Here is a 13683-nt window from a genome sequence, read left to right on the forward strand (position 1 = left end):
CTGAGGAACAATTCCCTTCCTTGAATGCCTAATGAAGGGACTTTTATAATCCCTGGCAGGCAAGAGTAGGACAACCTGTCCCTATCTGAGAAAATGGGAATGCCTCATCTTTCAAAAAAAAAAGTAGCTCACTTCTGCTTCTTTCAGGGCAGGGTGTGCTCATTCCTAGTGCGGAGCTGGATAGTGTAGCCAGCCCAACTTGCATGCCAGGCCTTTCACTAATAGGGGCATCAACCTCTAGCTAAGCTTAGTAATAAATTTGGCTGTCCAAATATGTTAAAGTCTGTTATCTCTCATAGCCAAAAGTTACTACTGGGCCAGACTGTGACTCAGTCCTCTGGGTAGGGTGGAGGAGAGGTGAAGGAAGTGGATTAAAATCTGGATTTATGTTGTTAGTGAAATAAATTTGGTGTTATTGATATGAAAAGTAGTATTTCCCCTGCATTCCAGAACAGTGCCTGTCCAAAGGCTGTAGCATACTGGGCTCTCTAATTTGTGCTTAAAACATGTAATGCTGGGCCAGCAATGGCAAACCCCTGGCACCAGTGACATGAGGTACACAAAGCTAACACTGGGCACCAGAAAAACTGAGCTGTCAGAATAACCAGGAAAGCCTTGCAAAGAGAGAGCAAAACCCACAAGTGCTTTGAGAAATACACTTCAACTCAGCAAGACCAAAGAGAGCTCTTGGCAGAGCACTTTGTCACCAAAAGAAATCTAGCTCATTCTGCCACAACAGCTTAGAGAATGGCAGCAGCTCCAGTAACCAGGTTTTTCTGGAGGGTCAAAGCCAAAATCTGCAGCTCTGTTCAAAGGCAGCGAGTCTGGAGTTGTTGGCACAGAACTGCACTGAGCAAGGAAATGGCCACCTCCAGTATTGGATTTGGTTGTGATGTGCTCTCAGCATAGGAGTGAATTGTGGGCATAAGGCCAGGAATGACAGGACGCTATTTTGGCACAGATAAAAAGAAGGTGTCTGGCTCTAACCACTTCTGAGCATTCAATAGCAACACTGTCCAGTGATTGTAGTGCTTGTGAATGGAAGGAGGTCAGATATGTGTGTGCTTTCTCTTTTGGTCTCAAGATCTCCTGTCAGACTGGATTATCACTGCAAACTAGAAGGGGACAAAGTTCTTGTTCTTAATCTCTGTGGGAAGAAGATCCTCTCCTTTTAAGGTCATTAAACTGGAGTGTATTTGTTATGTTAATGTCTATAGGCTTTGAGGGTCAGGGCCCCTTGTCCTCTAGGATGCTGGCTAGACAGTGCCTCTGTCCCAGCTATCTCCATGTGGAACAGAAGGAGTTGGGACAGACTTTGAATACAGCATATTTGTACCCCAGTTGCTTAAGAATCAGCCACATTGGGAAGTGCTAAAGGATTGCTGCCAGTAATAGGCTTCTCTGGCAGTATCGGAGCCAGAGCTGAGACGTGCAGTCCAGCTGTAGAGACCTGTCCCTGCAGAAGAGGCAGCACGGATCCTGAAGTAAGCATGAGCAGGCAACACGAGCAGTACCCTGGGCTGAGTGCAGCCATGTTTCCACTTGTGGCATGGAACATGTATGACAAACAGTGGGGCTTGGGAAGCAACAGCACTGCCCTGACAGCTGTTGGCTCTCCAGCCAGTTGTCAGTATAAAAGAGGTATGCATATAGAGGCGTGATTCCTCAGGAATAATTAATGCTTAAAGCGCTGGGAGAACTTTGGAGAACTGCTAGTGAAAAACATTCCATTGCAGCTTCCCCTGGAGCAGGTAATAACTTGTGTTCCATAGCAGGGAAGGAGTGGGGGGGGAATAGGGCATTAGTTTAGCTCTGGCTGCTAACTTCAGGAGACAGACCAATTCAAGCGTGCATTTCCTGACTTGGTTACCAAGTCTCCCCTCAGCTAACAGGCTCTCCTTCGCACAGACGTTTTGCCAAAAACCAGACAAAAATTAGCTTTCTCCACTTTTCATTGGAAGTGTTTTCTACACGGAGCAGTATAACTGTTTACTTTTTCCAAAGTAGAATCAGGAGTGGCCTGAGCAGAGGCTACTAACAACATTCATGGATTTGAGCTTTTAATGTTAGCTGTTTCCTTTGAACCTGGAAGGGACTTGTATCTACCTTCTCGATGGAATTATTTCTGGTAAAATGCAGTAATGTAACCATGCTCAGAAAAATGAAGCCTTCCCTGTGTCTCAGCTTTTTAAAACAGCTGTATGAACAGTCAGATTAATTTGGCTTGTAGTAGTAGAAGCTAGAGCTTTGGCATCAATCAAGGTTCCTGAAAACTGCAGCTTCTCAGCCAAATTTTTCCATTCCTGTGGATGTTTTTAGGTGTCTGTTCATCCCAAGATGTCTGTAAAAGAAGCTTTCTAATGGTGCCTGCTGAGCCTTCAGGCTATTAGAAGGATATCCAGTTAACTGCTTAATTTGGGATGTCTTTGTGTTAGCCCTCCCTTGGGGGAGGAGAAACCCCTTAGGCTTGAGCAGCAAACTGTGTAAAGGTGAGCTTTGACAGACTTAAAAATGGAAGCTCTGAGAAACTAATCTGTATATTCCTCCTGTGCAGCTGTGACATGTTAACTCCAGCTCGTATTATCTTGTTCAGTGTTTAGAAGTAAAGGATGCAAAAATAATAGCAAAAGGCTTGCATCTTTCCCAGTTTTATGATACAGGAGGGAATCCTCTAATGGAAAATGTCACAATACAAGTGGTGACATGAAGCTTTGATGGATGGCTTTGTTTTTCGTGGGAAGTACATAGTAAAAATGAAGGGGTTGACAGCTGTTATCCTATTATATAAGAAACAAATCATGGTACTTTCTGGATACCCATATCACATGAGGCTATCAAACTGTTTGCTGCAGTTGTCTACTTCAGTGAATCTCAAAGGTTTTTGGCTACTGCAGTAAGAGGCACAAGCTAGACAGATGTGTTCTGACTTGACTGAATGCTATTGCAGAAGGGGAACTTCCATTAGGGGATTCTAGTATTTTGCTCACGCACATATATGCCTTAAATAACATCTACGGAAACATCATGCTGTGCCTGTGTATTTGAGGAGCTGAAGCTGCTGATAAGTGAATGCTGAATGGCTAGGGTCCTGCAAACATGCCAGGCATTCACTTTTCTTGCTCAATCTTTCCTGGGGAATTTTTAGAACTAGCAAAATAAATGTGTAACTTGTGGGTTGGGTTGTTAATATTTTGGGTCTCTTTTTTTTCCCAGCTGAACCACTGCCTTTGATGGACTTATGTCGGCGAGCTGTGAGGCTTGCTTTGGGCAAAGAAAGACTGAATGAAATCTCTACACTGCCACTGCCAGCCTCCCTCAAGAGTTACCTGCTCTACCAATGACCTTCGTGTTCAAGGATAGAGAGTTGGAACCAAGGCAAAATATTGGAGTCAACCCACTGGGCAATGGGTCTTCCACCCTCATGTCATCGCTACTGTTGGAACTCCTTGGCCAAAGTATTCCTGCCACTGCTTAAGTCTCCACGTGCCCTTATTGGCAAGCTCTCAAGTAATCCTTGTTTCACAACTGAGTGTTTTGTTCTTTGGAAGTCACTTCCCCAGCACACTTACAAAAGGAACATTTACAGAAGCTCTGTGCTTCCTTGCTTTTCCTGAGAAAAGGCTGTACTGCTTCTGTTGGGTTGCAGAGCCTAGGAGTGAATGATTTTTCTGTACCAGCTAAAGGGAAGAACATAATGTGGGGGAAGGGAAGGCATGAGGAGTAGATATTTTAAGGCCAGGTCCTAAGAATGGAAAGGCACGAGGCGGCCAGCAGAGTTGGGAAGAGTCTGGAATACCAAGAATAATTAATTGTTGAGTTTTTTAAAAAAACCAAAAAAAAAACTCCACCACCCCCAAACCCTGAAAAACCAAAACCAAGAACCCTTCCACCAGGACACTTAATGTGGAGAAGGTGGTTATGTTGCTGATGTCTGTGTCTCTGCCAGGATTTCTCACAGTGTTCTAATGTTATTTCATAGGCAGTGAATCCTGCTTTCATGTTTATCACCATTGCTTTCTCAGTTCTCCAGCTCTATCCTCTGTTCTGCATCATCTTAGTGGGTTTGACTTGGTTGATTGGGCAGTCATACCATGCCTTCACCTGCCCTCTTCATGACTTAAACTGGCAGGTTTTAGTCTCAGGTTGGGTTCCTCACTGATATGAGGCGAGGGAAGGGACTAACATCTCCTGCAATAGGGTGAGACAGGCTGTGTGAGCTGAGATTTGCTACACAGCTATAGGTCCTGCCATCTTAGGTCTGCTTTCTGTGTAGCCTGTTCCATGTTAAAGCTTTAGAGAAACTTGGTAATGTGTTTCTCTAATGGCTTTGCCAGGGAATTATCTTAGATAAACTGCTTAGTCATCCAAACCAGCCTTTGTTCTGTCATAGACCGTCAGCATAATCTCTACTTAACTATGCAGCAGGAATAATTCTTTCTTTCTCGATTGGGGGTGGGAAGTTATCCCAGAGAAGGTGCTAGCTGGGTGGCTGCAGAAGTACCATCAGCAGATGAGAAATCCAGAAGGTGATTGCTGTAGAATGTCATTTGTGAGACTTTAACAGAGGCCAGTGGGATGATCTTCAGGTACAGCAAGAAGAAGCTGAACCTCTCCAGAGCTGGGGGTGGGGGGCAGGAGAGAACTGCAATAAACAGGACAATTCAGGCAAAATCAGCACATCCCAAATAGATTATCACCTCAGTAGCCAAGTAAAGAGGATGACACTCCTTTACTAGCAGGAGCTGCTCTCTTGACCTATCCACAGGTTACTATGCTGCCTTTCTGGGGTTATTTTGCACATTTCTTTGTCTTGAAAAAAATGTTTGTGTGGTTGGTTTTTTTTTTGCTTTTGAGTTATCCCTTCAGTTCAATGTAGGTACAAATGGGTTTAGTTGTTGAAAATGTTAATATATATTTGTGGTGTATGTATAAGAACATGTTTTAAACAGCTGCTGTAGGGTACCTTTTTAAAAATAAACTACTTGCATAGTATATTTTTTAAAGCACAGAATTGGTGCCAAGACTGGGTGGGGTGTGATGTGCCCCTTTTTTATCTAATATTATATGATTTTTTTAATGTAGGGGTTTGTACTAGTTTCTGTTACAGGGTGGGACACAAGAAAACTCATTGTGCATGGAGCCCTACTTGGTTGCCTTCACCTTGAACCAGTGTCTTCCAGAACTCCAGGGAAGCAGCTGTGTTCTCCCTACTTCAAATGTTCTTTGTGTTCCTTTGCTTCCATCTTCTCTCACTTCACCAGTATGTTGCTTTGTACAGTTTTAAATTCTGACTTTATTTTATGACTGTAGATAATACTCAGTAACCTAATAAAACTTAAACATTACTAGATGCTGGTTTTTATTTGCATGAAGTGATCAGAGTTCTTTATATCTAGTTTCTACATGAATGGTGAATTTATTCCTGAGAAGCCAGCCCAAACAGGTAAAGCAAGGGATGTTGTGGCCCTGTCTCTGCTTGGAAGAATAACAATTTAAAGCTGGCATCTAAAAGGTGTGTACAGGTGGAGGGTAAGCTGCAGCTCTTGGCACAGGGTGGCAGGCTGTGGTAACCTGAGATTTTGTGGAGCTGCATGGCTACTCCAGATGGAATGGAATAAAATCAGTGAGACAGCAGCCTTGCTTTCCTAATTTAACTTGGTTTACAACTGACTTATTACACCATACTCTGCTTTCTTCAAATAGATTCTAGTAGGTTGACTAGATCAGGGCTCTAGTTATCTTGCCAAACTTGATGCGTTGTGTAGGCTTGAAAATTTCATTCCTAGATTACAGCCAACAACTTTCTTTCAGAAGAGAAGCTCATATGAAAACAAGTCACTAACCTACTATTTTAAGTTGATAACTGACTGCCCTTTTTCTTAGGAAGGGAGATGGTTGATAGAAGAATGCAAAACAAAATGGTGAGAGGGTTAAAGGGATCCCTAACCAGCAGAACAGCTCAGTTAATTACAGAAGGTGCTATGGCAGGTTAAGCTGGGTGTTGGGAGAGTCATTCCTGTATCATGTGCTTGAAAAAGGGCCAATTGATTTCAGTATGTTCTGGGTAACTTCTTCAGGTCATGAACTTGATTTAGCTCAAGTAACTTAGTTTTCAGTCACTCCCTACCCACTGCTATAAGTTGCTGTGGTTTTGTGTATTTTGAGATGTATTTGCACAAGAGGCTTCGTTCCTGGGCTGTGAGGAAATATGGATTATATAGTTTGTGGAGTACAAACTATTGCTTGCAGTAGTGCCTTCAGTCTTCTCCACTTCTAACCTCTGCAATACTGAGATACTCTCTAATTGTATTGGCAGTTAGGTTAAGCCTCTCCGAACTGAGTAGAAGTGAGATGACTTGGTATGTTTGTCATTTATGATGAAGGCTTTAATTCCCCCTCCTGTCCAGATACTTTTCTGTCTTCCCTGCAGCTACCAATTTGAGCATGGAAACTGAATTATTTAATCAGTTCACACAAACACTACAGCATGTGAGGCTCAGCTGAAGCTCAGTGGTATGCTTACAAACTGCCTTATAAGGGTACTGGGTGAGGAAAGCTTAGAAAGGAAAAAAAGTGTTCTTTGCCTGTCTCCAGTCAGGACAAGAATATTTTTTAATTTTGCATGTCTTAATCTTGTTTTTTCCCCACATGTAGAAGAGAACTGTCTATAGATCATAAGCCTAAATATCCAGCATATTCAATAATCTATTTTGCTGCAGGTAGTGGAGGATTTCAGTGAAACACTTCTTGCCTGTCTGTGAACAAGGCCAGTTTTCCCTTACCTTACAGTGGAAGGCTGCCTCTGCTTTGCTGGAAGTATGGCTGGAGGGGTTCTGGGAGAGCAGCAGTCTGGGGAGGGTGTATAAGGTGGGGCGGGTGCAGAAGACTGAGAAATTAGTTCATGCTAAGCTCCAGACACCCAAACAGGCTTGTGTTCCAGCTGCATGGAATATTTGAAACAAATGACCTGCTGAGGGCTGGGAGTTTGCAGTGTTTATGTACAGTGCCATGGCAACAGTGGAGGAAGTAATGAGATGGGGATTGGATGTGGTGGAATCAACAAATGATATCACAGATTAGCAAGTCCTAATGAATCAGTGGCTCTCTGCTTCCTCTGCTATTGTCTGTGCTCAAGCACTGGCATGTGGCAGGCAGACCTACTCCTTTCTGAGTAGCGTTAAAAATTACAAGTCCTACTTGTGTCAGGGCCTCCTTGAAAACCAACTGTTACCCTGGCCAGCATCTCATCTTCCTGCTGTTGCTGACTAATCACGTTTATGTACATGGAACACCTCCTACGATTTAGAGGAGGCTTCTAACCTTGGTCTACCTTTGCCTTGCTGGTGTTACAGAAGTACGATGGCAATTCTGCAGAGAATCTGGCACTCTGATGCTCTAGACAAGCAGTGGGGTAGCTTTTCCTTCTTGGATGTTGAGGCTTTGGTGAAAGTAATTTGAGTCTAGAAAAGTGTGCAAGAGGGGAAGTTTACAGTGGAGGAGTGTAGTAGCTGATAAGGGAGCATGTCATGCTACTTCAGCAGTCTTGCTGCAATTTTCTTTAAAAGGAAAGCTTGTCTGGGATACAGGTTACACTCCTGCACAGCATATCTGTGCCAGCAAACATCCCTACTGAGGATCTTGGCCAAAACTATGACAATGTCAAGACAGAAAAACTTGGGGGCGGGGACCAACAGTTGCTGATTGTCTCCTTTATCTGCAGAGCTGACAATTTGTTTCTCTGAGCTCAAACAACTTCCCTGTCGGAGCCTAGATATCAGCCTGTACCTCTCAAGTCCGTAGCCAGTGGCAGCACAAGGCAATTTTGGTTTTCCCTTTCCCTGGGCCTGAGATGTGCAAACTCAGAAGGATATGCATCATACCTTTAAGAACTTATTTTGGCAGTCACATTTTTTCTCCTGCATAAGGTAGGACAATTATGAAAAACATTTCCTAGCATGCTCCCCTCTTCTCTCCCATATGCTTCCTATGCAGACCTAATGCTGTTGATCTTATGCCAAAGGCTAAGCTGCATTTGACTGGAGAAGGAAATACATAGTGAGTTATTTAGTAAAGTTTATTAAAATTGAAAACCTAACTCAAAGCACAACCTTTCTTGGCATACAAACCAGTGCTGAAGGGAACAAAACTCACTCAGTGCTTGCACAAAACACATTAGAGCACTGATCCTGTCCTTGCACATGTTTTGATTAGAAACTATTGCAGGCTTGTCTGCCCTTCAGACAGAAAACTATTTGAAGCAGCTGCCAGATGTTTTGTCTGAGTTGTGTTTTACAATTTGGTTACTGCTTAGCAATGCTCTTCCCATTGGGTGTCCAAGCTGCCCTTGTGCATTCTGTTCCTGTGGCACCTCTGTGCTGGTTTCCCACCCCTTCGCCCTAGTCACATACGCATGTAGCGCAGGGGAGATACAAGTCTGAGTATTTTACTGAAAGGCTTGGTATCATGCATCTGCCTCCCAATCTGCTGGCCTCATCTGGGACCTCTTCTGGGACTAGCGCAGACCAGCCACATTCCTTTGCTCACATGTTGCCATCAGTATATAAACGTTAAGGTGATTTACAGTCTCTTATAAAAGCCCTTAGAGCCTGAATTTAGGCCTTGCTAAACGGCCTTACACTGAACACCCACAGTTCATGGCTTGGGCAGCCTCTTTAACTAGCTGTAACTTAGCTGAGTTGTTAATCTTTTTTTTTTCCCTCTGTGAGTAAGATGGGCAAGAAATTCTCCAAATACAATGAAGCAGGGCAAAGACCTCTGTTTTTTTCAGAACTGTGACAAATTTGACTCAGTCAAAAGATATACCTGCTAGCAGGAGTACCTCAAGATTTCCTTTGTGTTTTCCCAGCTCCAGCAGCATCCCAGCCAGTTACACCAGTTGGGAGCAGACCAATACGCCTACACGTTTGGAAGCACACATCCGTGGCTTTCCGCGCTTCTGCACCACTCGTGCTCCTACAAAACCACATCTATACAAATACAGTGTCTTAAGACAGAGTTCTTGTTAAATGGGTTTAGCCTGCAGTTTTTCACTTTGCTCAGACTTGCATCTTTTAATAATCAGAGGGCTTGGGTCCACACCTCTTAGGCACCTAGCATTGCATTTCCCTCTCACACCATGTGTGACTGTTCTGCAGTCAACAGATTATGGCCCAGGGAAGCTTTGCTGTGCAATGGTATCGTGGGGGATGTAGGCCACGAAACAGATGCTCCTTCTGGATAACCTTCTAGATAACACCTTCTTTGTCCTGAGAAGTTCCATAAATGCCTATTCCTACCGGATTCTGTCACTGTTCCTTCTCGTAACCTCTTGTTAAGTTGTTAACCATTATTTAGGAGGGCCTAGCAAAATTTTACTCTCTAAAACCTGTATAAGCAAACATGCTCTCCAAAGTATTATTATAAAGGATACATGGGCAGGCAAGAAACCCCTGCCTAAACTGCCATCTGGCCAGGACACAGGTGTTGATTGATTATTATTATTTTTTTTTTTAAATGAAAAAATACTGAGGGTTCCCCACCACTGAGGCTCTGAACTCTTTGTCCTCTGACTTTTCCCAAAGCAGGTACCTTTGGAAGAGCAGAACTTTCTCTCGGGCTGTACAAGTGGTACATTGATCTGAAAGGTAAGTGCCACCTACTGAATCAGTAACTTAATTTCCTGCAACACACTGGATATTTCTTTTGGAAGAGGCCCATCTAATATTGATAGGGTCTGTTCCTATTTAATTTGAGGTCCAACAGAGACTTGAGGAGTAACAGCTGTTACCCCTAAATATGATCTGTATTTTTCGAACTGTCTAGACACCTGGGTGGGTTGCACACATTACCAGCAAAGCTAGTTAATCATGTCAAAATTTTTCTTTCTATAAAGGCCTGGTTTGGGTTTGTTTTGTTTAATAAGCTGTATGGAAACCCAGGGGAAGACAGTGAATCAAGCAGACAAGTGGGGAAATTTGATCACTAAAGCTGACATGCTGACATTTTGACATTTTTCATTCTGACCTGGTATAGACAGTGCACAGATTTCAAGATTTCAGAAGTTATTGGCTGTGGTGTTTGATAACAACACTGATGCAGTAAACCCTTAAAACAGAAAGCTGTATTGATGTATCATCACACGTGGTCTCTGAAATGCTGTTAAATCAAAACTGACTGAAACTGTGCTGCACAATGGGAAATTACAGCAATGAAAATTAGGTTTACAGAATGCTAGAAATTGAGTTTTTACTTGATTTTGTAAAATAAAACCTATAAGAATGAGTACCCAGAGTCCTTATGATGCATCCTGCTTGGATAAAGACAGTCATTTTAAATTAATGTTCTTACAGATGCTATCTTTTCCAAAGTGACATGCTGTGTGATAAGATCGTCATTATTAGAAAGCAAAGGTGATTCTTCACATGTAATCTGACATTTTTATTTGCATTTTAAAAATAGTTAGAAAAATGCAAATAAACCCAGAGTTTAAAAGGTTATCAGACATTTCTGGACAGGAATCCACTCTGAGAAGCTGCATCCTGGAGTTCAGACACTCTTGAGCTGGGCTTGCAGATCCACAGGCAAGCAATGCCTTGGAGGAGGCCTAACATTTAGAATAAGAGCCTTGTGCCACACATGCTTTAGGTCTGCATTTTCTTGTGTTTATGTTTGTGTTTGCTAACTGTGTTTCAAACTTTATAATCAAGACTAACCATGACCTTCACTAGAATAAACTTGTTCCCCTCTTCAAAGTTGCCTGGTACTAGCACTAATCTCAAGTACGTTTCAGTAAGCACAAAGCATGTATGTTTCTCTACAAACATCAAAGGCAAATAAAATAATATTATGGTCATATAGGTAGGATATCTGTAACCTAAACAAACATGAGAATCCTAAGACAAGCTATGATGCATTTCGCAGGAAGTTTAACTTGGAGCTTAGGAGAGTCAGGCAGTGGCATTAAATACTGTCTCCCGAGATGGGTGTTAAACAGTGTTTTCAGGAAGCGATGAACACTGAAAGAGCAGATCCAACTTTGGAAGAAGCCAAAGTACAAAAAGATTGCTGATCAGGAAAAGCCTCTGACATGTTAATCTCTTACCCGATGCATTTGGCAAAGGTTCAGAATCATTCCTGGGAAAACAAAGAGGAGGAAAAGATTTAGACTAGGGGTTGGTTTGGTGTTCTGATCACAGACCCAGCTGTTCAGCTGTTTGATAAAGGCCGGTGGGTACGAGCTGGGAACTGAGGCTGAACCTTCAACCTTGCCGCATCTCCAAAATGGCAGGCAGGGTACCTGATCAACAGTTAGGGTGGTTTTCTTTGGTTGTTTTCCCAGTGGTCAGCTGTTCCAAATGGTGCTAGAAATAGTGGGAGAGAAGCAGCATGCTGCAGACTGCTCTCAGTTTCTAAAGTCACTCAGATATCTTTCTTGCCAAATTCTCTTGGAGGGAGATTGTGTAATCAAACCGGGTTGCATGTAAAAACACCCTTGTGTACGTCCAGGCGTGCAGGGTATTGCCAAAGTGGACAGACTGTCCTACTTGTGCCTGCCAGAAAAGTTGTGTTTTGTCCAGCGGAAAAGAAAACATCCTTTTCTCTTGGTGCTTTGGAATTTTGTCTTTTCAGACTCTGAACTCATTAGCAGTGTCTCCATACTATGACAAATTTGGCCATCTTGGGTCAGGACAATGGTCAAGTAAATTGAGTCTTGCAACAGTAGCCAAACCTCAGCTATTCTCCACAGAAACGGGCCCTCTTGGTAACGTGCCAGATACTTCAAAGATTGCAGAAAGCATGCAAGAAGAAAGGGAGCAGATCGTTATTTTGTAATATACACAGTCTTTTATGGTAGTTGCTCTTTGCACTATAAAATACAGTATCTGCCTCTAAACAAAGTAAACAGAGGAAATAGTTTCATAACATGTTTAACAGCTGAATTTTAGAACACAGACAACAGAGATGATTTGCACAAGGCTTTTGTTTCCCTCTTTACTGCCTGCATTGGATGAAAATGGCAGATTTCATTGGATTGTATTTGAAATGAGACTACTAACTGTAATTGGTCGTTTCATTAAATATGTCCCATGCTCTGCATTCATGTCTGGGGGCTGCCAGAATGGCTGCATGAGCAAAACCCACATTAGACACTAGGAAAGTAAAAGAGAAGGTCTTAGCACTCTTAACTTGAGGATCACAGAAGGGTTGCTTCTCCCTTTGTAGACCTCTAAGTCAAAACATTTTCAGGCTGCTCAGAACTTGTGCCCATCACCCTTAGCCCAGCTCTTGCCCTTGCCAACACTGCACAGAGAGTGTCCATGGCCAGCCTGATATTGCTGTGTTCTCCTGCAGCTGCTGCCTTATTGACTGAACTGTCCCTCTGTGGTTTGAGCACTGAAGCACTTCACCAGCCAAGCAGTTGTGTGTTAGGTCTAACGCTTCACTTACTATGAACTTTCTGCTTCAACAGCGATCCAGTGGCTCCTTCTAAAAGGGGAAGGTCTCATACCTTAGTGTAGCTTGTCTTTAAAGTTTGGCAGCTGCTGTGTAAAATTATAGGGTGACTCCATCAAACTCTTTTTATACACTGCCCTGGATGATGGTGTCCTGCTTATTCAAGGGAAGAGAGCAGATGGAGCCCAGAAGTTTGTTTTGTTCTTTTCCTGCTTAGCTTCATGTCTGGAAACCTCCTAAAGTCTGTCAACTGGCAGTGAAAAATGAGTGCAGTGTGCAGGCCAAACAGGTGGTCTGCAACACAGCCGTTCCAAGCGCGGTAGGCACTGATCGCTGCCTGGCAGAGCCTCTGTGGCAGCAGAAGGGCAGACCAAGGGCTCCTGCTATCTACCTCCCTGCTTTTGTTTTTTCGCTGCAGGCAGAAACAAAAAGATCGTCAGAGGTCAGTGTCAACACAACATTTTGCTGCATCTGTGACATTCGGAGTCTCTCTGCATGAAAATATAGCAGCTCCCAGTTCCAAGGATTTTCTTGGAAGGGTGAGAGCTGCCCCTCTCCAGCCCTGCTTTTCAATTGGGTGACTAGTTTGTTTGGAAACTTCCTTGTTGGGAGGGTGCATGGGGATATGTTTAAAGCAGCCAAACAAAGGTGGGAGGAGAGGAAGCAAAAGGAGACGCTCTCCTGAAGCCAAATTGTTTTGGGGGTGGGTGTGGGGGGTGGCTGGGAGGGGGAAGTTGTTTTGTTTAGTTTTCTGAGAAAACATCTCTACAGCCAAGACAAAGATGCCTGCACTAGATCTTGTTACCTTTGGTCTCCTTGGGCCCTGTGTCAGTTCCCAGATTATTTTTATGAACTGTTTAATCCAGGGCTTTTATTTCCCCTGTAAATAAATGGTATTTCAGATTCTGGGACAGCTTCAGATACCAATACCAGCTGTCTAGACAAAAAGTGGCCCATGGACATGATCATAAATAAAACCACTCTTGGGGTTTTGGGTGGATTTTTTTCTTTCTTTCTTTTCTTGTCAAACTAGCTTGCAGACAAGAGACAGGCAGGAGGGGCTGGCCTTGTGAAGGCAGGCACAGCACAGTTCTCACTTCCTTTGCCATCTCTTGGAGGGGATTTGAGCTGGCTGGGGCCATGCCAGGGGATGCTTGGTGTCTCAGAAATGTAAATAGTTTCCAGATAAGGAACCACAGGATGGAGCTCACAATTACATACACACCTAGG

At 43.3% G+C, this 13683-nt stretch overlaps 1 protein-coding gene across 2 annotated transcripts in view; it reads left to right on the forward strand.

Moving 5' to 3' along the window:
• Positions 1-5345, forward strand: part of SPSB1 (splA/ryanodine receptor domain and SOCS box containing 1) — a 39084-nt gene extending 33739 nt beyond the window's left edge. For both annotated transcript variants that reach the window (XM_064470040.1, XM_064470039.1), the window contains exon 3: positions 3214-5345. In XM_064470040.1, coding sequence (XP_064326110.1) covers positions 3214-3341 — 128 coding nt within the window. In that variant the 3' untranslated portion in view covers positions 3342-5345. The remainder of the gene's footprint in view (positions 1-3213) is intronic.
• The last annotated feature ends 8338 nt before the right edge of the window (positions 5346-13683 follow it).

This window comes from Phalacrocorax carbo, chromosome 20 (genome assembly GCF_963921805.1).
Source record: "Phalacrocorax carbo chromosome 20, bPhaCar2.1, whole genome shotgun sequence".
In the NCBI taxonomy this organism is placed as follows: Eukaryota; Metazoa; Chordata; class Aves; order Suliformes; family Phalacrocoracidae; genus Phalacrocorax; species Phalacrocorax carbo.